A 25141-nucleotide genomic window follows, 5' to 3' on the forward strand; every position below is an offset into this window, starting at 1 on the left:
GGAAAGAGGCACTTCCAGGAGTACGGCTAAAAGAGAGTTTTGTTCCACCCACAAGAGTAATTTTCTAGTTACCACGGAGGGACAATTAAATGCCTTGTTTCGAGCTTTCCTGTGAAAAGGCACCCATGGCACAGTTCTGATCTTTATCACTGGAATTTTAAATGTTATCATGATTGGACCGTGTCTTAACAGAGAGACTACCCTGGGGACTAATTTCTCACACTGCTGATCATTGAGAAATATGCTCTCCTTGTCCCTGTGAATGACTTCTCCTCTATGTCAAGGCTGAAACAGCCCTGCTGTTACAGCCTACACAGCTTACAAGGAAGGAAGACTTAAAGACTGTGTTTAAGATCTCAACTGTCTTGTGCAGTTTTGTGCTTTTTAAAATTACAATTACCTCCTTTGGCTCTTTATTTTTCTTCCCTCCTCCCCATCTGTTTTTCCCAGCTGGAATCAGAGAGAATTGGCAACATATGTTTATAAGCAATTCTCAATTTGGGAACTGCTGCTTTATCATTACTTAACGAGGAATTTACTTTTAACATCCTACTGGGGCCAGACCTCCCTGTGGGCTAGTTTTAACCAGGTACAGTTGACTCCACTTGAAATTGCCTGCATGCTTTCTGGTTTAGTTCTTTTGAAAACAGAAATAGATGCAACATCAAAATTAGAGTTGCCCAGGTACAAAAGCAGAGTGTGACCACTGATGTCACTGGGCTCAAATGGGTTGATTGAGCAGATGACCTACCAGGACTCACTCCATACCCCCTACATTTGTATTTCTCCCAGAGCTGATTTGAGGTATTACAGGTCACAGGGTATCCTACCTCAGCCCTGGTCACAAGGATGCGAATCAAGGTCTCCTCATCAGTCCCAGCTCCTTTCATTGACTTGTGCAGAAGAGAAGCGAAGTAGCCTGGGCAGTCTTTGGCACAGCTGACTAGAGGAAACAGTAAGAGGCTTCGTTATACTTTTATATTTGTACTTTGTGATGTGTCTTCAATGAGAAGGAAAGAAATAAAGGAAGCTCTCTAGGGTTTATGCTCAGACAGACGTATGAGCTGGTAGGGCTCTCATTCTGTGACTGGTCCCCTATCAGTATTCAAGGAGAAGTCTCGGAGTCTGAATGGGGATGTACATTGCTCCACGGGGAAAGCATGTTACACAGTGAAATGATCAGCACTGAGTACTCTGCCATTCCACAGTGAAAATGAAATGAGTGAGAACAAGCATTTGCCCCTCTGGAGTTCCTCTTGCCTATCCATTCTTGGGGTAGCTGCTCACACCGCAGCTCACAGGGACAAGATTTGGAGGAGCCCAGATCCAGACAGATAACAGCAATACCAGTAAGCAAACCAGAGCCAGGGCACATGCTGAAACGCCGGTCACAGTCATCCCCAGTCCTAAATTGCTGTCAAGGGCCGTGTACATTTCTGTGGTGGCTGGCTAGCACGCTCCTGATGATGTCCAGGCATCCGCTGGACATTATCAACAGCCATGGCCTTAGGGGCAGCTTGGAGTTGGCCACCCTGTGTTAGAAAGCAAATAATTTAGCTGTGTGGAGAGCAGCTGTGTCTAGCAAGTTTTATTTCTAAAATCAAGGGGTCCAAATTACTACTGAAAACTGGCTCTTCTTTTTCTGGCAGATATGTCTGCTCAGTTTAGGGCTATCTCAATGTCTGTCACCAGGCTATACACAGATGCCCAACAACCAATGTCTGATGACGGCAAGAACTAGAAAAGAAAGCTCTTGACATTATTTCTTTTTTTTTCTTTCTTTTTTTTTTTTTTTTACCAAGAGTGAGATAAGCCTTCTCCAGATCTCCAGATGTTTCACTTTTAATGGATTCTTCTATGTCCTTCCCACACACCTATGAGGACAACAAAAAAGGAGCCATCAGAACTGCTGTCTGTACATGTCATCCTACTGCCATAAAACCAGCATCAGATTTAGGATCCAATGGCAAAAGGCCAATTCAGATCCTTTAAAGCCTTTCCAGGGGAGTAATTCAAGGGTAAATGAAGTAACCCCCTGGTGTAAGTGCTCACAGATCCCCTGGAACCAAGAGAAGAAGGTCAATGTGGCCAGGTAAGGCACAACGGTTAAGAGATGGATGACCTAAATCAAACAGCTGCACAAATCTGGGGGCTTCTAGAACAAAGAAGCTGTAGCTTCTTCTTGAGTGACCCCTAGTCAGAAGAAACTGTTTGAGCTTCCTCTAACCCCTCCATCAAAGGCTCTGGATGGCTCCCACACAAATAAGATAATTTTTGGAGCTCTACCAGCTCTATGAAGTTTTGTTACTTATTGTCTTTGGCTTCCCAGGGAAAGTTTACAAGCACTGCAGTTATTCCTGAGTTTTTGTATTATTCTGTAAGAAAGGGGAAAAACAGACTACCACTTCAAAACAGAGTTTATCCTGACTTTCGTGAACTTCATGCACCTCAAAGCCTTTATTTTGCTCTGTTTTGCCTATCAGGATAGCCCTGTGAGATTCAAGACTCTAGTAGACTTTTAGGTCGCAGCTGGGAGACCATGGGTACAAGGCGGGAAGGGATACCTTCTGAAGATTTGGGCTTAATTTCTGCAAACCCTCAACCTGGTTTAGAACTGGGCCTATTTATCTTTCCAAATGCAGAGAAGGACTGGTGTTTGCATGGCTCTAATCTTGGCCCACTTCTACTTCAAATGCAGCCAGGCAGGATGTGGTGGATCGGTTTGGGCAACCTGATCTGCTTGGCTTTAGGAATCAAAAAGCCAAGGTAGCTTGGCTATCGAAGCCTTTAACTGAACCCCCAGGGTTTTGGCCACTCCAAGAGAGAGAGTATCAGTTAGTGACTGGTTTTGTTCTCCTGCCAGCAACAAACCAAAACTTGGATTAAACTGCAAACATTTTTCCAACTATGGGTTCCTTAATGTGCTGACACTGAAATATGGCCTTGAATGGATTTTTTTTCATCTTTAGTGCCTAAATTTACAGTTTTCTGATGAACTCAGAGTCATCCTAGGGGAGTTCAGGACTACGAGCCAGAGGCTGGAGGGAGGACCCTCTCCTGAGAGTAAGTGTCTCTGCTGAGCTTCTACCTCGCTGCCAGGAGAAGGATCTTGGATTTCCCATTGCTTTGACTTTCTCAGATCATTTCCAGGCAAGAAGTCTCAGTGGACATTAGCTCCAGGCCCAGGCATGAGTAAAACGTCCCTGGTGGGTGACACAGGGGGAAGCACCAGACAGTCAGAATCCTGCTGCCTACTTTGCCTTATGTTTGGAGACAGAGGAGAGCGAAGCAAAGTACCTGCACAGCCTGTCTGCCCAGCGTGGGCAGAGAGGAAGAGGCTGAAGATGTGTCTCCACCCAGCCAATGTGAGCGTGTGAAGAAGGCAGATCAGGAGGAAAGATCTTGCCAGGCTCTGCTTTGGAGAAGGAGAGGAAAAGAGCAGAAAAGCAAAACCCTGCTTCAGGGCAGGAATTTGTGAACCCATCCCTTTGCTGGTCCTCCTGCAAGAGTGGGGACACCCACCACCGTGCAGCTGTGGGAAGGAAATGACATTGTGACATTTATTGGGCTGGATGTTGTGTAGGTTATGAAGGGGAATATGTTCTTCACTGGCAGAAGAGATGGCTTTTATTCCCTATCTCCAAAAGATCAGGATCCAGTTGTACAAAAATGTTTTCCAAGATTCTTAAAGCATTCAAGAAGTTTTAAAATGGCAAAGAAAGGACTGCCTGCCCTACATGTCGTTGTAGGGTCTGCTAACTACATGTCAGGCCCTACGCAACTCACATCACAGAAGAGAGTAACTCACCTTTTCGTAGGCTTGAAAAGTAGCTCTCAGCTGACTATAGCTTCTCTTTGCTAAGACCACATTGAAAGCCAGCTCCTCTGTGCCCCACCGGCCTTCTCCTGCCTTAAAGATTACATGTTATTTTTTTGAAGCACTTGTTTTATTTACAGGAGAGACAAAAAGTCAGCCAGAGCCCTTGATCCACCAAGCTCCAGCCTGTTCCTCCCTCCCTTCATGTTTTCACACTGCCATTGCCCCCATACTTGGTGTGTTTAGTCACCTCCAAGGCAGCCCTTGCTGCGCAGCACAGGGGAAATGGGGATTTTTCCGCAATTGCACTTACTTTATACAGATCTGTGGCATCTTGCTCAGCGAGCTCTGCATTGACCTGTTGGGTCTCATCTCGGCTTGCCTACAGGAAAGGACATGACAATAAAAAAATCAAACCAAGTGCCGGTGACATTTCATAGTGGAAGGGAAGCTTCTCAGCTCGAGGCCCTCACAAATATTTTGGTTATAGTTTTGCTGCCATCTGCTGACAAATGCCTAGTAATGGGGCACGGTGGCACTTAGTGGTACAGCTTTGAACGGTCTGTTCATGTTAACCACAGTCCCTGGTTTTCCTGACTTTAGAGATGAAGCCTGCATGGTAGGACTTATCTCCCAGTTTTATTTACTGTGCACTGGGACCCTAACAAGGTTGCAACTCTGATGCCTCTGGAGCAAGAAGGGGCTTGGTAGCTGCACAGCAGTAGACCGTACTCTGTGGATGCTCCCCTGTGGGTTGTCCCCCTTGTCCCCAGTGTCCTTGCCATGCCATGGGTGCTCCTGCTGCCTCCCCCAGCCACCACATGTCCAGAGCAGAAAACAAAATCAAAAGAAAACATGGTGTGGGTTTGGAGATAGCCTTACTTTGAGGAGGGCCAGACCAGAAGAGCACCAGAGGTCCCCTCCCACCTGAGTCGTTCTTTTGTTCTGGTTTGTGCTGGGTTTTGCGGGTATTTTTCTGCTGGTGGGAAGTGGTAGCACGCGTGGGCAGGCATTGGGGTGGGAATGGGGCTGAGATGTGTAGACAGAGCTGGGGCAGGACTGCCCCAACACCACCTTTGGTTTCACTCCCAGAGGGCTGAGGTGCTGGGTATGTACAGCCACAAGGTTTCTTAGCAAAGCAGCTGGTGTATCCATCCTCCAGCTACTGCAAAAAGGTTCCCAGTACCTGCAGTGAAGTGCTGATGTTTTTTGTGGTGCTGGATATGCCCTGATAACTGCAAAATATTTTCCTGACTAACCCATATAATCCGGGCATTCACTAACACTGTAATTCCTGGTAGAAATTATGAAGGACTAATCTATGAAAAAAGTCTATGAATAATTATGAAAAATGATTTTCACTACTGAAAATATACCCCAAGAGGTTGAACAGAGCTGTATCAATGCTTTCCAGAATGAGAATCTAACTGTGGTGTATTTAGTGATGTGACCGTTAGATCTTTAAAGCTGCTTCCATTTATTGAATCTTGTCATTTCTCAGGGCTGTCTGATCAGACTGGCCACCACATTGCATTTCTAGGTGTGATCCTGCTCTTTTTGGTTATACTGTATCTTTATAGAGATACTAATATTTTTCTTTATTTCATGTATGTGGTTTAAAATAAAGTGTGTTCTAATGGAAAATACGCTTTTTTTTGGTGAATGGAAAACTAACATAATGGCAATCTCTTTCTTACTTTTTCTGTATCCATCTGAATTGCAAATTCCTCAGCTGAGATGGAAATCAGATTTTGTTGGTTTTGGGCAGAATTCAGCGTAACGTAGCCATGACCTTGAATGGGTATTCTAGCCATTACCATGGTATAAATAATAATAAAACAATGCTGTTGTTTTCATAGTATCAGAATTCATAAAATTACTTCTGATTTTATATAACCCCTTTAGTTATATTTAAAAGCTATGGATGTAGATGGCTCTTATCCTGAAAAAATGCCCTTTGCTTGCTATAATCACCTCATTATTATATTATATATAATAATTACATTATTATAAATGCCAGCTAACACTTGTTATGATTACTGAAGGTAGACAGGATAGAGAAAAGGAAATATCCCTATCATCAGGTATATGCATAAGAGGAAAGTCCCCAGCCTTACCTCTAGCAAAGTGACTAATATCTTCCGTAGGGAGCCACTTGTATCACTTTTAACATCAGACTCTAGATCCCTATCAAAGACTGTGGAGAAAAAAAAATCTGTGAGTGGTCACCCAGTCATAATGGCTTTAAATGAACATGTTTGAAAGACAATAGTACTTACGCCGTTTGTATGCCTCCTTTATGTTTACAATTTCCTAGGCAAATAAATCAAATAAATAAATAAGCAAATTAATAAACACAGAAAAGTATTTATAAAGAAATAAAAATAAACAAATGTAAATAATTAATTAATAAATAAGCAAACAAAGCCCCAGCAAATCAGTACTACGCCCGTGTTGCTTGAAGCATAGCAGGCGTGTAGGCAGGAGAAGCTGAATTCCCACTCTCCACTCAGGGCACAGAGACACGGCACAAACCCAGCCCGGTTCAGGACACATCTCGATGGAAGCCTGCCTTGTGCAAGCGTCCCTCTGGTTTCACTTGCATTCAGGTGTAAATATCTGTTTTATAAATCTCTATAGGGTGGGTGTCAAGAGGATGGGGCCAGACTCTTTTCAGCAGTGCCCAGAGACAGGAAAAGGGGCAATGGGCCCAAACTGCAACGCAGGAAATTCCATCTGAACATGAGGAAAAACTTCTTTACTTTGAGGGTGGCAGAGCACTGGAACAGGCTGCCCAGAGAAGCTGCGGAGAAACCTGCTTGGATGCATTCCTGTCCAATCTGCTCTAGGTCAACCTGCTTTGGCAGGGACATTGGACTAGATGATCTCCAAAGGTGCCTTCCAACCCCTATCATTCTGTGATTCTGTAAGATGAAGGACTTTTTGAAGAGGATTACATTCCTGTACGTGGCAGGACTGCCTCTGAACAGTCAGAGTGGTGCCAAAGATGCCTTTAAACAGGCACCTGGGGCTTTCTCTATCATCAGTGTTGCTTCTGTGCTATCCCCAAGAGATATGAGGAGGACCAAGGAGTGAATTTGAATGATACTGCAATTAACTCCTGCAAGAATTTTAACCTCAGTATGGCACTCATATGGCTACAGCCACTGGCAACAGGCATGTCAGTCATGGAAGCTGGTCTGATCCCTCCTCCCCCTCCCAGGGGGATGCTTTTGGAGAGCTCTTTGCCCCTTCACACATAAAAACTACTGGGGTGTCCCAACCTTATTGTTTCGTGTGCAGAGAATCTCGATCAGCAGCGACTCATCCGTCCCAGCACCCTTCATTGCCTTCTGAAGCTCTCGGGCCTCATACTCGCAGGGCAGGTCCAGCAGAGCCAGTACAGCCTTCTCGAAATTCCCGCTCAGGTCTCCCTTCAGGTCCTCTTCCAAATCCTGCAGGGATAGTCAGAAGGGTTAGTGCAAATGTTACAGGGAATTTCATTATTTCAAAGCTGCTTCTGTACAAAAAACGGACAAAAACATAAAAAAGGCTTTAAATACATGGACTTTTTGTTGCAAAACAAATTCCCTAAAAATTTTTGTTTCATATTGAATGAAATGATCGCCCTATCTTCAAATACCAGTCAATATCAGTCCAGTTTTGACTCTTATTTAAATAACTACTGACTTGTTTAAAAACACTAGACTACATAGTCTAGTGTTTTTAAAAGCTTGACAGGAGAGTTTACTCCGAAACACAACGCAGAAACTTTCTGCTTCAAAAGAGCTGCAACAGAAGGGATCAAACTTACTAAACTTCTCTTCCAGTTTTGGCTAAAACTGACTCATTGGAAAAAGCAACAAACTTCTACAAAGTGCTTTGGTGCCAACCAATCAGCATTTTTTCCACCAAAAATAAAAAAAAATAATTCCACCTTCTACTAATTCAAAATTTAATAAGACCCCAGAGAACTCGCCAGTGTACGCAGGCTGAGCAGGACGCCTACTGATGATTTATTTGAAGCTCTATCTGCAGCTGACATTTCCTGTAGTACGGGAAGTACTTGACAAGTTCAGAACAACAGATGAGGAACCCAGCTCTAAGTCTATTGTTCTTAAATACCCTCTTACACAATCGCAAGTCAATGGCTTCAAGTCAGAGGCTGACATGGCATTGGAGCGGTTTCGATGCGCCATGAACCTCGCTTCCTCGAGCGGCAGGAGAGAGAAACGGTACAATGTGCGGCTCCTTCCTGAGAGATTCAGGCTGCTCAGGCAAGTGAGAAGAGTTGCTACGTGCTGATGTGACCGGCATTTCTCATGGCATTTGCTCATTTCTAATGCTTATTTTTATTAATCCTCCTTATAGAACTAAATCTATAGAATTTATTTATCATGCTTGCTGTAACTGTTACAGACTGAGGATGGTGAAACGCTGGCAAAGGTTGCCCAGAGAGGTGGTAGATGCCCCACTCCTGGAAATGTTCAAGGTCAGGTTGGATGGGGCTCTGAGCAACCTGATCTTATTGAATACGTCCCTGCTCATTGCAGGGGGTTGGATTAGATGGCCTTTAAAGGTCCCTTCCAACCCAAACTACTCTCTGATTCTATGACTCTATATAGAAAGCTTTCAGGTTCAGTGCTGCCTGTCTTAGTAATATTGATTAATGACTAATGAGCAGGCAGGCCTTAGGAAAATACCATTATAATAGTAAGCTCTGCGGGATTCAGCTGTTTACCTAAATGATATATTGGAAGCTTTACTTTTCTCATTGGAAACTTTATTATTCTTACACACAAAATCATTAAGGCAGTCTACCCTTTCTCCTCCAGAAATCAAGTGCCCAATGAGACTTCTCAGTTTTACAATGTGTATTCTGCTTCATCACTGGAAGAAATCAAGACTACATCTATTAAACTCAACAAAAATGTAATGATCTAAGATCAAATAGTTCCTCTGAATTTGCATCTGGTCTGAGAGGGATTCTGACTTAAAATTTTCCTTTTACATTTATTCCTTTTTCTGAATGTGCTGAATATGATCACAAGCTGAAATACTTTTTATTTCAGTTATGAATTATTTTCTAGCTCTCCCAACTTAGATTAAAATGCTCTGATCTGGCTAAGGCTGATTTCAAGAAGACTCTGAGGCCTAAGATTAGAAAGATAATTGATATTTTAGGAGATAAAATAAATTGCTGAATCAAAAACTAACTAGTGCCCTCCTTAAATCCACTGTGCCCTTGATATTTTCAAAAGCACAGGCCCGTAGGCTATATTTCTAGCAGGCATGTAGTATGAAACAGGGAGACCATTTATTTCAAAATACCTTGCTATACAGAGCCTTGTACTTCTGTTTTATTTGTTGTCTCTGCTCTGATGTTCGACTTGACAAGACTTCAATAATTTTCTTTTCATCAGTTCCTGAAAAAGAAATTATGCATAGGAATTATTTAATCAGGAATCTAATGCAGAGGAAAGAAAATGTGATCTCTAAACATAAAAAAAATGCTATACTTATATCCTCATTGGTGCCAACTATAGGATTAGTAGCATCTAAGATTATTTTGAGCTTATATTTAACTGTAGTCAGCTACAATCTTCAGACCATAAAATAAAATTTCACTGTCTTGTGCTGCTCATATTTTATCAGGGAAATCGAGTCTTCTGTTTGAGAAGGTCAGACACTGCTCCTAAAATCCAGGTTATGCTGGTGCATGTACACTGACATACATGTTTTTGATGGCAGTGCTTGTTTGAGTAGTCCTGCGGGATCAGCCACCAGATCCAGTTCATTAAGCACGCAAATGCTTGTGCCGGCACAACAGAATGGGTTGTGCTTTGCACTGAATGGAGTCAGGAAGAGAAGCAGGAACCAGCCTTCATGATCTGAGCCTCTGCTGATGCTGCTTTGCTTGGCAAGAGTAAGTGAGAGTGAAGCGGGAGCATGGCGTGCTCCGGTGACGGGTATCACAACAGCTGCATCTCCCGGGAACCCGCGGGGGAACTGAACACGCGATGTCCCTCCAGCAGAAAGCCCCGGGGCAGCTTTGAGCTGTAACTTATGCAACGGATGGAAGCAGCTTACTAAAGGCAATGACCTTGTTCTTGTACTTTTCTTGCCCTCAGCCATATAAACAGATGTTTGCACTAAACAAATCTGCTGGAAGGCACTCGTTATGTATGTGGCTAAAGGGACAGGACTGCAGTGAAGTTAGCTGGATGCCCAGAAGACACAATAGAGTAGCTATTGCATTAACACACACGTCCTGGTGCACTTCCACCTACAGGCCAGCAGCCTGCCTCAGGCATCATTTCTTCAAGACGAGTATTGAAATGGAGAATGTGTATCAGGAGAGACCTATGACCCTGCATGTGATGGGCACTGCCAAAATACCCATAACATATAAAGGGTTTAGATGGGAGATCAAAGGCATCAAGCCATATGCCAGGTCTGCTGATGCATGCACATCACACTGGTGGATACTGCCCCATGCTCTCCTTGTGCTCTTCCATCTGCTGCATCCATCTACTGGACTTTGGGCTGTGCTTAATCTCAAGCTCTCGGGAGCAGGGACGAACAAGGGTTTCCAAGGAGCTACCAGTATAAAGGATAAAAATACAAATGATATTGGTGTTCAGCAGCAGCTGGTGAGTTTTCATGCCTGCATATGACCACCAGGTACATACAGGACAAATTTAGGGCACCTTGTCTAGTTCTTCCTCCTTAGAACCAAGGCAGAAGGCACAGGCCAATTTTAGAAGGAAAAGCACTCCTATTGGGGGAACTGTCTTGAGGGGGCTCAGTTGATACGACAGGAACAATTCCTAAAATTCAGCACTTAACTAGTTGATTCTGAATGTCAGTGCTATACCAGGAATAAATGTTTAAATACATGTTTACTGTGCAAATGCCTGGAGTGAATGAATAACTTATTGCTCTGGTGTGCTTCCTGGCTGTTCTTCCTCTGCTGGACATTGTTACCTCCACAGACCTGAGGATCCCATGAACACTGTGCATTCCTCATTCACACCAGTGCACAGTCAGCCAGCTTACTTCAAACTACCTTGGAAGTTGGTGGGAGCCAGTATTTTTGATTAAAAATCACCGATGCAGATTGAGAGCACCGTATATTCCTTTCAAGTGATGGAGCTGCAGTGGGCTCTGATGAACATATGGAGGTGGTGATGTTTTTGACTGGTCCTTGAAGGCCTGGGAAAGGACATATAACCATGACCTTAATCTGACCTGACTAGCTGGACCCCATGACTATCAGTCTTGACAGCTTGATGTTCCTATCATAGGCAGCAAATACCATGTTTATCCCAATTCCCTGGAGCCAAGCAATTAACAAACTAGATCTTACCAGTCTTTGAGGAACAAGCTGGCTTCCCTTCCCATTTATCTTAATCATATAAAAATGCATAGGTGTGCACGATCTTTGAGTCAGTAAGTGACAGAAAGCATAAAGATTACCTGAAATCGTTTGGAACCGTTGTTTTGCCCTAAGTTTATGTATATGCTCTTTATAAATTGAATTGCCCTTTGTAAAAAAAAACAAGAGCATTCTTACCTGCTCCTTTGCAGGCGCTATGTATTTTCTTGGCATCTCGGTCTGCATCAAACCCATGATGATGGCGTTTATTGGTTGACTAGGAAAACAGAGGCACAACAGATACATGGGAAACAATTTTGCATTAGTCTCTCTGAATGACAGCAGTTTGGGCCAGGTTCTTGCCTGATCTTTGTTCAAACCATGTAAACCATGAAGTTCATGCTGGGCTTTGCTGAAATACTGTATCTACCACTAGGGCTCCTAGAATGGATCCACAAATAGCTGCCACCACATGACAAACGGTGCTGATCCTATATAACTTTGTTCTGCCAGTTCAGGCTTATTCAAATATTTTAAAAGTAATAACTCCATACTAGGCATTTTCATGCCAGATCAAATATTATTTGTTTGTACCACTTTGACAAGAGGCCAATATAAACACCTTATCAGATGTGTATAGAACCAGACCCCGTCTATGCAGTACGTTTGTAAGTACTAGGAGTTTACGATCCCAATCAGCTGAGTAAAAACTGGTCCTGCAAACCTTTCTTGCATTGATGCATTCATGCAAACAAGATAATTGGAGACATATAATGCGATAAAGCTGGTGGTTTTTTTTTTATTTTGGCAAAATAGTACATGTGGTTACCTTGAGCTATATTTATTGGGGAAAAGTCCACAGCCGCAGCAGCAGTTTACAGCCTGTCATATCAATGTAAACAGAAAACCATGCCTGTTCCTGCTAATCTGACAAGCTGTGAATCACAAGGGCTGAAATGCTGGTACACCCTCTATTCTGCTGTTTCTCAGACAGGGGCAGAAGTGTCTGAGACCAGGAGGGCAGCAACATTTTCAACCCCTGTAGTATCACGAATCGGACATTTTAAATGCATAAACTCTAAAATAATACTGGAAAATAGGTTCTAGGTTCCTAAATCAAGTCGAACTATATGCACACCATGGACTCAGGGGGTCTAAGCGGGCACTACAAGCGCTTTGGGATTCCCATTCAAATAGCAACATGTGGATCAGGCTACTTGCTTTGCAGGGCTGCCATGGACTGGCACCACCACTGTTAATTAAGGGTTATGACATCCCAGGGCATGGCAGCCTGCTTTTAAGCCCTTCTGAAGAGCAGAATAGGCTGAACGGCTGATTAGCCTCCCTGTCTTTGGGGACAGCACAGGGCAGAGGTGATTCCTGAAAGACATTAGGCACAAGATTCTGCTTGTGGGATAAACAGAATGGAGCCATATGGCTGTGGGCCATGCTTTGCAACGTACCCACCTGGCCAGAGAATGATCTGTTTTATTTACAAGTATAGATATAGCCTGGAAGTGTGTTTGTTGGTATTCTTCAAAAGTTTCATGCTGTGATCTACCAGCACTGGAAGAAGAGCTACAGCTCTGGATAAAGGAATCCTCTATCAAATGGCAAAGGGTTTTATCTTAAGGAGAAACCCCAAATCCAGTCCCTATCCTGCTTTACCAATGTACCTTTGTGACAGACCAAAGACCATTTAAGGTACCTGGCTTTTCTAATGCAGTTAGCAGCTAGGATACAATTTACTGTTAATAGTAGCTGCTGTAGTGCAGTCATCTTGCTGAAATCAAAAGTTAATTTTACAACAATAGCAATTAGTATGGTACAATAACAAAGTGATAATTTTTCTCAGTCTCTACAGCACAAGCTAACACTTTCATTGCTACATCATTATCACAAATGTTGCTTGTAAACGTGTACCCTACTGTATGCTCTGACACACACACATGCTTCTCTGAAACTTTCAAATAAAGTGGAAATAGATGCATATAAGTAACTCATATTTTCTAGAGGGAGATTTTATTTAACAGTCTTCAAATTTCTCAGGAATTTTGTCAAAAGTAAAAGGGAAAAGCACAAAGTTAGAAAACCGATACATTTATCACTGTCTTTATCCAAAATAAATTTCATTCACACCATGATAGGGTGTGAATGTGCTTCTCCTTTGATGGAATCATGTACAAAAAATATCTTTTTGCACAACATGCTTGAAAATTAAGCAGTTCTAATTTCTTTCTTCCTCTTTTGATTACTACACCCTCATTTCCATTCTTGTGAGAATAAAATTAACCTTTGTTCTCTATAATACCAAAACAAACGACAGCTAACCAGACTCAGTGGGTGATGAATCTGGGGGAACAGAATGATGGGATCCCACAATACGACCCAAGCCTATTCTGGATTCACAGCCCTAGGATGCAAATGCTGCACGCACAATGGGCCTCTTTGCTGGAGAGTTGTACAGGCACAGTGTTGATGCAAGGAGTGTGGTCCGGGTGCTCCTCAACACGCGGTGGAGTCAATGAACATCATGGCGTAGCCTTCAGGAGGACGCTGTGCTGCCCGTTTGATTGAGAGTGCCCACACACTGCACTGCGCGGTGCCAGTAAGGTTTTCTCCTCTCCATAATACCAAGTTTAACATGCAAAGTGTTTTGAACACTTCAGTCCATACTTTAGCATATGATTGTTAGTATTGTTGGATAATGCATTCCTAATTACTTCTTGCATCAGTATCATGCACCCAAAGGACACTGTAAGCTGGACAGACAGCACCCCTGCCCTTCTGCTGCACCATGTGGAAAGCAGCTGTTTGTAGGAACAGGGTACAATATCTGAATGGAGTCAATGACGGTGACACTAAGATGTTATTTTGGCTCTGTAGCATTAACATGCTTTCCAGATGATGTTCATGCCACTCATGCGGTTGATCCCGCTGTCTGTGTTAAGCAGCCAGCACTGAAGTTATTCTAGAGTTGCTTGCAAAGCATTTCTTTGTGAGGGTAAGGACCAGAGAAGCAGCTGAAAAGTCAGCAAAAAAGGGACAATTCTGGAGCACAAAATACAGAGAAAAGTGCTAACATATCAAATGCATAGATATGACTACTTTGTAGTATCCAAGTGCTATTCTAATTCATAGACCCCCAAATTCACTCCAGCAATATGAGTTGAGAACACTTCCTCCTGACCTGCGACTGAAGATGCACTGGTGAGAAATGAGAGGAAGAAGGGTTTGTCTGGCATCCCCTCCCAGTTTTCAGTCATTCGGCCTGGACGGAAACACCTCCACAAACCCCAAATGCAAGGAGCTGATTTGTAGTTTGCTTTGTGTTACCCACCAGCAGTGCTGGGCTGTGGGTATCACCCTTGTCATGCCAACGCTGCCGCCTCTGCAGTTCCCATTGCCCCAAACCTATCACAGATGTAGCTGGCCCTGGTAACGGTATTACAGGACTTTGGGAGAGTGGTTTGCTCTCTTATGCCTTGATGGCTGGGCAGTTATGCTCAGGTTTTTGCAAGTCCCTAACTCCTATGTGCAACTTGTCATGGTAGCTGTTGTGTGTAGCACAGTTGCAACAGGTAGCAAAATGGTAGCACCAGCAACTGAAGTAACATTGTGCCTTCATGGGGATTCATAAAGACATAAATAAAGAAACATACTTCTTTTCAATGCAGAAGGGAAGGAAGGCCTGTTTCCTAATGATGTTCAGAACATGTTTGTTTTAAAGCACCAGAGGAATCTATTGAGTCAGCTCTGCTAAAGCCTCCATCTTCAAATAAATCATTGTAAAACATTAAATGATGCACCGGGGAGATATCATTCTTATAGTACTGTGTGTAATACTAGTATCAGCTTTATAGATAGGAAATCTGGCTGACTGTCAAGGCCAGCCCCTGAGTCATCTAGAAAGCTCTGGTTAAAATTCACTACCTGCTGGGTCCCAGCCTTGTTCTTGCCCACTGACACAGCCCTCCGGCGCAGAAGAGGGAGAGCTGTTTCAGAACTGTACTGCTTCCTACCCTGTGGATTTTGACAGGTAGATTTTCCTGCAAAGGATAAATGGCAAAAGAAATTGATGTTTAGTACCTTTTGTAACTTGTAGGTGTTCTTTCAAAAATATGGGCAGGGTCACTTTAATATAGTTTTTGTTTTAGAGTTAAGATCTTAGGTTAGATTTGAGTAGTTGATGACTTACAATTGTTATAGCAATTTTGGTGATAGCATGATGTGGAGTCTGAAATGTCTGGTGGAGAGATTGCATACAAATTTTGAAACTGGACATAGCATGTAAACGAACTTGCTCTCATAGATTGGCCCAGCTCTGTCTACTCTGTTACTTTTTTTTTTTTTCCTACATTTCTCTTCAATACCTCTATATTCATCAGTGTAACCAGAGTTCTGGGGGTAAGAAATCCTCTTTTCACTTCCAGCCTAGTTGTATTCATGGCCTATGTCCACTTGTTTTTTTCTTCCAACAGTGTTCCTTAGCTTAAACAGTTTTTGCCTCGCTCATGCGTATTTTTAGACAGCAGCTTTGGCTAAGATTGCCACAGATTTATTTCTGGTAAACTGGATAAATTATAACTAATCTAAAACTAACACTTCTACCTTGTTGTAAAGCACATCAAGTAGTTTTTCCTACTGTCAATTACATTTGACTTTAAGGAGATGTAAGATGAGTTTATAGTTGAAGATGGTCTGCAATGCTCAGAGAAGCATTTGGAAACTGTTCTTTGATATATCAACATGCGGAACCCTTATGGTGCACAAATAAACAGTTTAACAAAAAGGTCAGCAAAAACAAGACAGACATGGGGGCAGGGGGAAATAAGAGCTCTGATGGATTCAAGGCATCAGCAGTTAGAATCGATGGGATGTTGCAATATATTGCAGGCATTTCTGAAGACAAGATCTAATATCTTCCTTTAGCTAAAGACAATTATGCTTGTAGTAGATACAAAGTGCTCATCTGTCAGTAGACAAGAACAGAGAAATGCTACCATGAGCATAGAATCATATAACCATAGCATCATTTAGGTTGGAAAAGACCTTTAAGATCATTGAGTCCAACTGTAAACTTAACACTGCCAATTCCACCACTAAACCACATCCCTAAGCGCCAGGTAGCTTCCTGTATTGCAAATGAGAGACAGCGTACCCTACCCGAAAATAGCTGATAATACAGCTGAGCAATCACAGCTATTTTTTTCATTTTCATCATCTGAAGCAGATGCCACAACCATGCTCGGGAATAGAGGTTTATGGAGGAGTAATGTCAAAACAACAGAAAAGGTAGCTGCTCGGGATGCTGCTGACAGTGCTACCCTCTGCAGCTCTAACACAGATCGATGCTGATAATGTACACGGAAAAACGCAGACACAGACCCTTACAAGCAAATTGCTAGGAAGAGCCAGAAGGAATGTGGCTGCTGACCAGAGCAGTCCAGAAGCAGGTCTAGTAGTGACGGGCAGAGCTCCTAAAAAGGGCTGGATTGATCCAGGGACGTTGAGTGCCTACCCTAGTCTTCATTTTTGCCAGGTCCATTTTATCTGCTTTATTTAGTGGATGTCTAAATTCAAGCTTCTCTTTGGTCAATGTTTTCATTTTTCTTTGGCTTAACAGAGATAAAAATTAAATCTCAAAATGGTAGCACATAGAAAGGGAAGACTGACCCAGCCATGCTCTTTACAGCGCTGACCCCTGCACATGGGTGGGGTCTGGAATAAAATTTAGGGCACTATTCAGTTGTCTAAGCGTAGGTACCTGGTGCCGTTAGCGGTGCCCCAGGGTGAGCTGCCCGCTGCCTGTCAGAAATGAGTGGTCTCCCATGGGACCTGCCTCTGTTAACCTGCTGCAGAGGTCTCGCATACCTGAGGGCATCACCAATGGTTACTGGAGATGGGCAACAGAATCATACCATACCTATTTCACCAGTTTTCTTATTCTTCACATAATTTTAATTATGTTCACCAAAATGCATTGGAGAAAACCAAGGTTTTAAAAAGAATGACATAAACCAGTTCCATGTGCAACAATCTGAGCTTTCCTTTCTACCAAGCAGGTGAGCTCACGCTTCAGTCTTTTATTCAGGGGATTTCTAATACAATCTCTCTCTTCTCAAAATTTTCAAGAAACCTAACAGGCACCTAATAATTTTGAGACTAACACCCTGCTGGTAAATTCATCTAAAAATTGTCCAGTGGGTTCAAATATTTTTAACTAGGGTAACAGATATATACACACCACAGTGTCATGCATCCTCTTTCTTCAGGAAGCCAACCCCCAAATAATTTATAATGTCCCAAAGGTGAGCACAGGAATGCCAGAAAAGCAAACAGATAAGCCAAAACAACTGAAAACCCATCACAGATCGGAAACTGTGGAACCTGTTGAGATTTCTCAGTTCTCATCATGCACAGTCACAGAGTCACCAGTTCAAAGACCTTTGGGTAGCCTTGTCTCCAACTAAGGAACCAGTTCTCTTCCAGCTCAGCACTGCCAGAGCTGTCAGGACTGGTTTGGGCAGAGCTGATCTCGCTGTAGGCAATGGATAAGTGAGCTGACACCTCAAGGTGCCTTCCAATTCTATGATTTTCTGAATGCCTCTTTTGTGCAGAGAGGAGAATTTATTTTCTCTGTCTACCAAGAAACATCCCAAACCATATAGTCACCTTGTTAGAATAACAAACAACAGGACTGGGGTGTTCATCTCATTAGTTAATTGTATCTAATATACGACAATCATGGGAGACAGCTTTTGGCAAATCAGCACCAACATGATTAATTTTTTATCAACACACATATACCCAAGATTAATTATTTATCCTGGCAGAAGCCTTTAATAAGCTATAATGCAAGTGGAATCCAAGGTTAACTAGACTAACAGTACTGGACAGAGGAAAAAAAAAAGGCATGTTGTCTTGATCTTGTGGTTTTAGTCTTCTACATCACATATTGTCAGGATAACATCCTGTTAGCAGAGCAAACTCTGAGCTCTTACTCAAAGGGATAGTCTTAGTGACAAACAGCCCAAATCTCATCACTCATTTCCAAGCATTTCCGTGTGTTAAGAATAAAACACAAGAACAAAAATGGGAGTAGGCTGCGGTATTTTGGTTCTGATCTACTTCCAAACACAGACCGAAAACACGATGCTATATTTGTACTTCACCAATAGTCTGATTTACTAGAACAGACATTTCCAGTCATAAATATTTTTTTCACCCTGTTGTAATGCTGCATTAGGACCCTTTGAACTGGGTCAATTTTTGGATCACAGCAGATGGGATGAGCATAACAGGAATAGTCAGAGACTTCTACCCCTATATAAGATGTATCACTCTTTTATAATACCATCACCTTATTTGAAACCTATGCGTTCCTAATAGAAAATATATCTGCCTGCTTGTGTCAGTTAAAAATGCAGTTGAGGCCGGAATGAACATCAAATGAGAGGAGGAAAAGCCATTTCAGTGGTAGCATCCAAACTGCCTGACAAGCAACATCCCTCCCTCACCCACAGCAAAGGCCCTGGAGACACGTGTCACACGTTTCAGAGCTGTGGGTGGGAGAGCTCTCAGAGCCAGCAGGCAGAGGATTGCCTCTCCAACGGGAGCCTCTGGTTTTGCTGTGGGATGTATGAGGGCCCTGGGGCAAGGTGGCAATGGGGCCCGGAGATCTGTGGTTCTTTTCAGCGGCAGCGAGGCCCCAGGACACCGTCACGGTCCTGCTCCTGGCCGTGTCAGCCAGCTTGGCACAGGGCTGCAAATATTCCTGGGGGATAAAAGAGTGACTTGCTCAGAAAGCTTCAATCAGGAAGGGCAGAATAGCAGCTAAAGCCCATTTCATTTCACTGCGTACGTACTTCCATGAGAAAACCTTCTAAATATTAGAGCTCTTTAATATAGTGGAGAAGCAAAAGAAACAAAGACCAATTACTGGTAGGCAAGGTCGGGTCTCATCTAGCCAGGAAATGCTGTTAGGCATGAGGATATCTGATCGTTAGTGGGTGGTGGGTTCCGCATCTCCTATCACCCTTGCATCAAAGAAAGATGTTCTTCTGCAAGGTCTTCTTCAGTGAAATTCAAATAATTGGGCTCATTTATTCAGGCAGGAATTTATGTGAAATGTAAAGGCTTTTAGCACACAGTTCAGAGTAGGTGAGCGCTAACATTTAGAAACAAACAGAAGCAAACAGCTGCAGCACGTTGCAGTGGGGCAGTATCAGCCAAGCACCAGGGTTTGTGCTATGGCAGTAAAAGGTGGGGTTGAGAAACATTTTTTTTGGACGTATGTTAATTCGCAAGTGCTACCTTAAGGATTACGTGTGTCCTTTTGACCGCGAGGTTTCTTCCTCTGCTGTTTTGTAAAACGTACCTGTCATTTTTGTTTGTTTGAGTAATTTTCTCAGTCAACCACAATATGTAACTGGAAAATTGCCATCTGCCTCCTTGACTGCTCAGAGAATGGTATCGATGTCTCTGAATGCCATCCACCATCTGCCAGGCAGGCTGTCACTCTCCCAAATCCTTACGGGTGTTTTAGGTCTAACAGCTGTATGACAGCAACACGCACTGTCAGGCTCGCTTGTTGCTGACAGTTTGTTGCTATCAGGAACAAAACAATTTCTATATGAAGTATAACAGTGGATAATACAACGTATGTAAGTCATGTCGACTAGACTTCATTACTCAACAGCCTTTGCAATGATTCAGTGGCTCCTTCCAAACTGAGATGTGCAAATAACCTTATTTTCTACATCTAAGACTAAAACTACAGTGACAACAAGATCCTAATAAAATTAGCGGCATTTATTTTTTCCTATTACAAACAAGTGGCAACAGGTAATTGCTCTGGCAGTTATTTAAACTGCAAAATTAAAACCATCTATGTCCCTCCTGTATCTAAATAGCTGTTAATATATCATCTCATAATAGCTTATGGCTAATTTTTTATCCATTCAATTTATTCACACTCATCACTATGATAGAGAAGTCCACAATTAAGAGAAAAAAATATGTTTGGGGGGGTTCTCCCATGGCTGAATTTTACAATGTCCAGTTTTAATGTGTCCACACCTTCTTGTGGCTGCTCCTTAATGCAGATTACTTTTAAAATCAGAGTTAGCTACTAGGGTACCATGCAGTGGGAATGCCAAAGTTGCAAAACCACAGCTTTTATTTCTAGAGAGCTCAATTAATCTGCTTAAATACAGACACCTTTGGGACGTGCCAGAGCACCCAGAACTTGCATGGGGCTGGCAGAGGTGACACAGGGCTGACAGGGACCTGACTCCCCTGGTGTGGCAGCTGAAGCTGAGGCAGGGGAGGATTCTAGAAATCACCAGAGACACCATACCTGTGTTTCGTCACGAGTCATGTCTCAAATGACTTCCTTTTAATACTTATCTTGCAAATGGAAGCCACAAAAAAAAAAAAAAAAAAGGCAAACAAATGGCTTTATTCACCTAGGACAAATCTAGAATTCCAAGTCTGGAATAATTCTCTGTTACACTGGGCGAGGACTTGTCTACTTTTATTTTATTGACCTTAATGCCTGGTTGGAAAACACTTTGTATGCTGGGCCAGTAGGAATAATGATAACTAAAATGATTGGAATCTGGCATATTCTGCCTTTTTTTCAGCTGAGATACCCAATCTCTGACTTGCACACCAATAAAGAGATAGCTCAAGTGTTCTCATGTCTTATTAAAAATTTTACACTCATCACCTCAACTAAGATTTGTGATGAGTTTTGGTAAGTTAACATTGATGGAACTGAAGTAAATTCTTGTGTATGTCAGCATGAAAGCATGAAAGCTAACATGAGTTAAGTATACTTACGTAGGGCTGAAATACACGGACACAATCTTTGGGAACATCATGCTGACTCTTTCATGTATTCTAAAGCTGAATTATTTAAAAGGAGAAGAACTGGAAGGACATTGCAACCCATCAGGGAAGCCCCAAGATTACACGCTTCTCCCCTTGGTCTCTTCATTGTTTTTAAACATTCCCCTGCAAGACAGATTATCTGTACTCCATCTATACATTCATAGATACATAGAAGGGCTGTTACTAGAAAGACATTGCATGTTTAACGTCTGACAAACCAACTGTGTCTACTGAACTTGGAGGTTTCTGTGTCTAACTCCTTTCCACCTCACAGGATAGAGCAAATCTCAAGATACTCCCAGGTCAGCTGAGTCACCCAGAGCGGCAATAATCAGTCCATTGCTTCAGTCAGTAGTCACAGTTAACAATAAAGACAGAGTAATTTTTCTGGATAATAACAATAGAACTTGGCAGAATATACTAAAACTGTTGTATACAAAGAAGAGCATTATTTTGGAATTTTTTTGTTTTTGTAAACCATAATTGTTTGACCTGTTTACATGATGTAACACATAATGACCCTTTGATACTTCAGATGGGTTCTTTCTTTTTGCCATAAACTCGTAATAAATTTTTTTATGGGTAGATGCTTGTTAACACCTACCACAGTTGCACTCACAGGACAACCTCAGACCTAAAAGGAACAGCAAATATCCTGGATAAAAGGGGACCATGGAAATGAAAAGAATCTGCTACAGCTCTTCCCCAGTGTTGGGTGGCTGAACAAGAAGGTATATTTGCCTTCTGCTGACTGTGGGCTTACAGCCAGGGACTGAACAAGAATCAACTGTTACTGAATCTCAGTCTGCCAGGGGAAGGAACAACTAGCAATTGTTGAGCTTTGTGATGATCATGCTGTGGTAAGTAATACTTGTACTAAGGAAACATTTCTACAAGGATAGAAATGTCCATAGGCAACACAGAGGCCTTTGTGATGTTTGTGAGCTTATCTCCAACAGGACCCCTCAGGCAGATGTGCTCTCCAGGTTATACTTATTTTTACCTTCAAGTTCTCAAACCATCTGGCCCATGACAACCTGCCACCCCATTCTTACATTATAGTCATCCCTGGTAGAATGTTTGGGCTGCTTTTCAATGAGAAGATGAAACTTAAGGGAGTCCCGAAGAACGTCAAAAAGTGGTTTAAATTAAAAACAAAGAACTCTCACACACCCCAGAGTAATTCAAGTCACAAACATCATGGAGAACAACAGAATAATGCATAAAAAGTCTTCTTGGATTCTCGAAAGAACGTTAAAATACAATTACACAATTTCACAAAAGTCAAAATCCATTGAACTTTTAAAACCATATCACCAAAACTATTGCTGCTATTCCCAAAATGTCCCCAAAGCACCTTGCTTACAGCAGAGCAGCTACCCAGATTTTCAGGTGGATTGATTCTATTTGTGGTAATTTTGAAGACAGCAGAAGTACAGATAAGCTTGATGCAAGACTGCAAACACAGTAAAAAATTAGAGACTAAATCTCTCAGGATGTGCAGTCAAAAACTGTTTGATTGTAGAAAAAGGGACCAGATCAAATTCAGAGAGCAAAAAGCATGTGGAAATTTGCAGATTTGGAGCTGTAATGTTGCATCAGGTGCAGGTCTTAATTGAGAGCTCAGTTTCTAAGAGAAAGGTACACTTTAGAGCTGGTTGGAAATTTTTTGTTGAAATCATTTCTTTCAGTAAAAGTTGTTACTTTTGTTCAAATTAACATTTTCAGGAAGATATTAATTTTGATGAAAGCTCCATTTTAAAATGAGACATTTTGATATAGCTGAAAAGTTCCATTTTAACATCCACATAATGGAACCTTTTGTTTGAACAATGCTTGGCTTTCAGTGAAAACTTCATTTAATAATGACATTTTCAAAAAAAGTTTTAAAGCCTAAATCCATTTAACCAAATAATATACCTCACTTGACACAGATCATTAATTTGCTATTTCTCTCAGCAGAATTTGGGCTATTAAAAAAGATTTCACCCCTGAAATTTCAAAGCAGACAAAATTTTGGAAAGATGCAGGACCCAACAGAATAAAACAACACAGTTTTACCCAGCTTTCCAGTGTCAGTCTTGCCCAGGAAACAGGAGTTGCCTTTGTGCACTGCAGTGCCTCCCAAGCCACCATAAACTACAGCAGCATGTGCTGCAACACCACAGTGTCCCCTTCATCCTTCATAAAAAAAAGTGCTTACTGGCTCATCTGCTGACAAACTGGTAGTCCCTATGGTTGGTTTCTGTATATCCGCTGCGAGTTTGTAAGACTTGCTCTGGAGGTTTAAAAAACACAATACATAAGACACTCATGAACCTGTGGTTGCAAAACATGAGATTAGGAGAAAGAACAAACTGCAGCTGAAAAGCTCTGTTAAGAGTTTAATATTTTCAGGCTGTTCCAGAAGCGGTTCTCTGATGCAGATGCAGGCATTTCTCCAAGGTTACCTGTAATTTCTAGGGACAAACACAGAATGATGCAATTCCCAGATGAGTCATGGGCTGAATCATGGGATTCTATTCCAACATGGGCTCACACTTCTTCCCACTGGACCCTACAGCACAACTCTGGTGTACTGCACCTGCATCCAGGCTACCTAGTCCAGCACGGGGCTCATACAACTACTAAACCTGCCTGAGATGCAATGCTGAGATCTCTCTTGCCACAGATAGACCTCAAATGGCTAGTTTAAATCTAAATTGAATATGCTTGCTCTACGCTGCATTCAGTGCAGTGTCCACTGAAAGGCTCTCCAGGGTCAGGACCCTCAGGAGATGCCTGCCCACAACACTACAAAGTGTCTTTACGTGGACACATGGGGCTGTGCAGTGGGAGATTTCTTGGCCTTGTTTCCTATGCAAAGACAGGTTGCCAAACTGCTCGCTTCTCTCCCCTTACACAAGCAGCCAGGCTACAAAAGGATGGTGTGGAGATGGGACCATGTACCCTTTCACAGGGAGACATAAAGCTCCTTGGCTTAGTAGTTGGAGCTTTGCACAAGTGGTAAGGGCTCAGTCTGGCAAAGAAAATGTCCTGGAGACATTTCCAAAAGCAGCAGATGCTCGGCATCTCTCCAGGCCTTGCTGAATTTGAATTAAAAAAATAGTCGCACAGTAAAGTAATATAAATCTTAGAGAAACTAATGTAACATTAGCCTGTATCAGCAAGCAGGCTGTCGTCTATTGATGCACGCTGTAAAACTGCATGTTTTCAGACAGCATTCAATGAGAAAATACGCTGCTGAATAAATATCGCCTCTTGTCCATTAGCTTTAAAATTGGAGCTAAAAAGCACCAACTTCTTCAGCACAAGCTACTTAACTTTCAGAAGCACCAATCATTCACAGCTACCACGCAAACTTTTGACAATCAGGTTGTTTTGAGGTTAAATATCTTTATGCAGATTTAGATATTTATTATTAAACACCCAACTGTTAGCAAAAATTGTCTCAGTCAAAACTCGTACAGTAATTTGATGTATTAAATCCTGACACCTGGATTTTAATCAGGCCCTTCTGTGAGCACCACACTTTAAGACTACTCCTGTCCCTACTATTCAGTGATAAAGTTAGACAAATTTTAAAAGTGTTGGCCTTTGGGACAGGAAATTTTTCATACATCTTTAGGGAATTATTTTAGTGTTCAGAATGTTCCAACGCAAATTTGCTAAACTAACTAAAATGAGTTTTCCCATGACATCCTACACATAATTTCTTTTCCTGAAACTTAAAGTGCTGCCCTTTTTAACTAAGCCCCAATGAGCGTTAAAACATCCAGAATGTGTGTTATAGTAATAGTTTCATTATTCATGTACTGCAAGTAAGGGATGTTACCTGCTATATATAAGTTTCCCACCCACACTTAAATCAGATTTTGAGGTTAAAGCTTCATTTGCAGCTGTATTAATGTCATTTAAAGTGAAAACAGACAAAAACAAAGCCAGGAAATTGTTGCATTCTTGAAAATCCAAACTAAATAACTACTTACATGTGAACTGCCCATTTTTTGCTAAGCCTGAGTGTGGAAGATACAACTCTTCTGCTCTTC

The 25141-nt window shown here is 42.2% G+C and overlaps 1 protein-coding gene across 1 annotated transcript in view; it reads right to left on the reverse strand.

Moving 5' to 3' along the window:
- Positions 1-25141, reverse strand: part of ANXA13 (annexin A13) — a 25893-nt gene extending 752 nt beyond the window's left edge. The window contains exons 1-10 of the mRNA XM_009881004.1: positions 25082-25141; positions 11394-11472; positions 9149-9243; positions 7102-7272; positions 6097-6130; positions 5935-6014; positions 4131-4199; positions 3809-3910; positions 1799-1874; positions 831-943 (exon numbers count right to left, since the gene is read on the reverse strand). Of these exons, the coding sequence (XP_009879306.1) occupies positions 831-943; positions 1799-1874; positions 3809-3910; positions 4131-4199; positions 5935-6014; positions 6097-6130; positions 7102-7272; positions 9149-9243; positions 11394-11472; positions 25082-25096 (834 nt within the window). The 5' untranslated portion in view covers positions 25097-25141. The remainder of the gene's footprint in view (positions 1-830; positions 944-1798; positions 1875-3808; positions 3911-4130; positions 4200-5934; positions 6015-6096; positions 6131-7101; positions 7273-9148; positions 9244-11393; positions 11473-25081) is intronic.

Source organism: Charadrius vociferus, unplaced genomic scaffold (genome assembly GCF_000708025.1).
Source record: "Charadrius vociferus isolate BGI_N301 unplaced genomic scaffold, ASM70802v2 scaffold2, whole genome shotgun sequence".
Classification (NCBI taxonomy): domain Eukaryota; kingdom Metazoa; phylum Chordata; class Aves; order Charadriiformes; family Charadriidae; genus Charadrius; species Charadrius vociferus.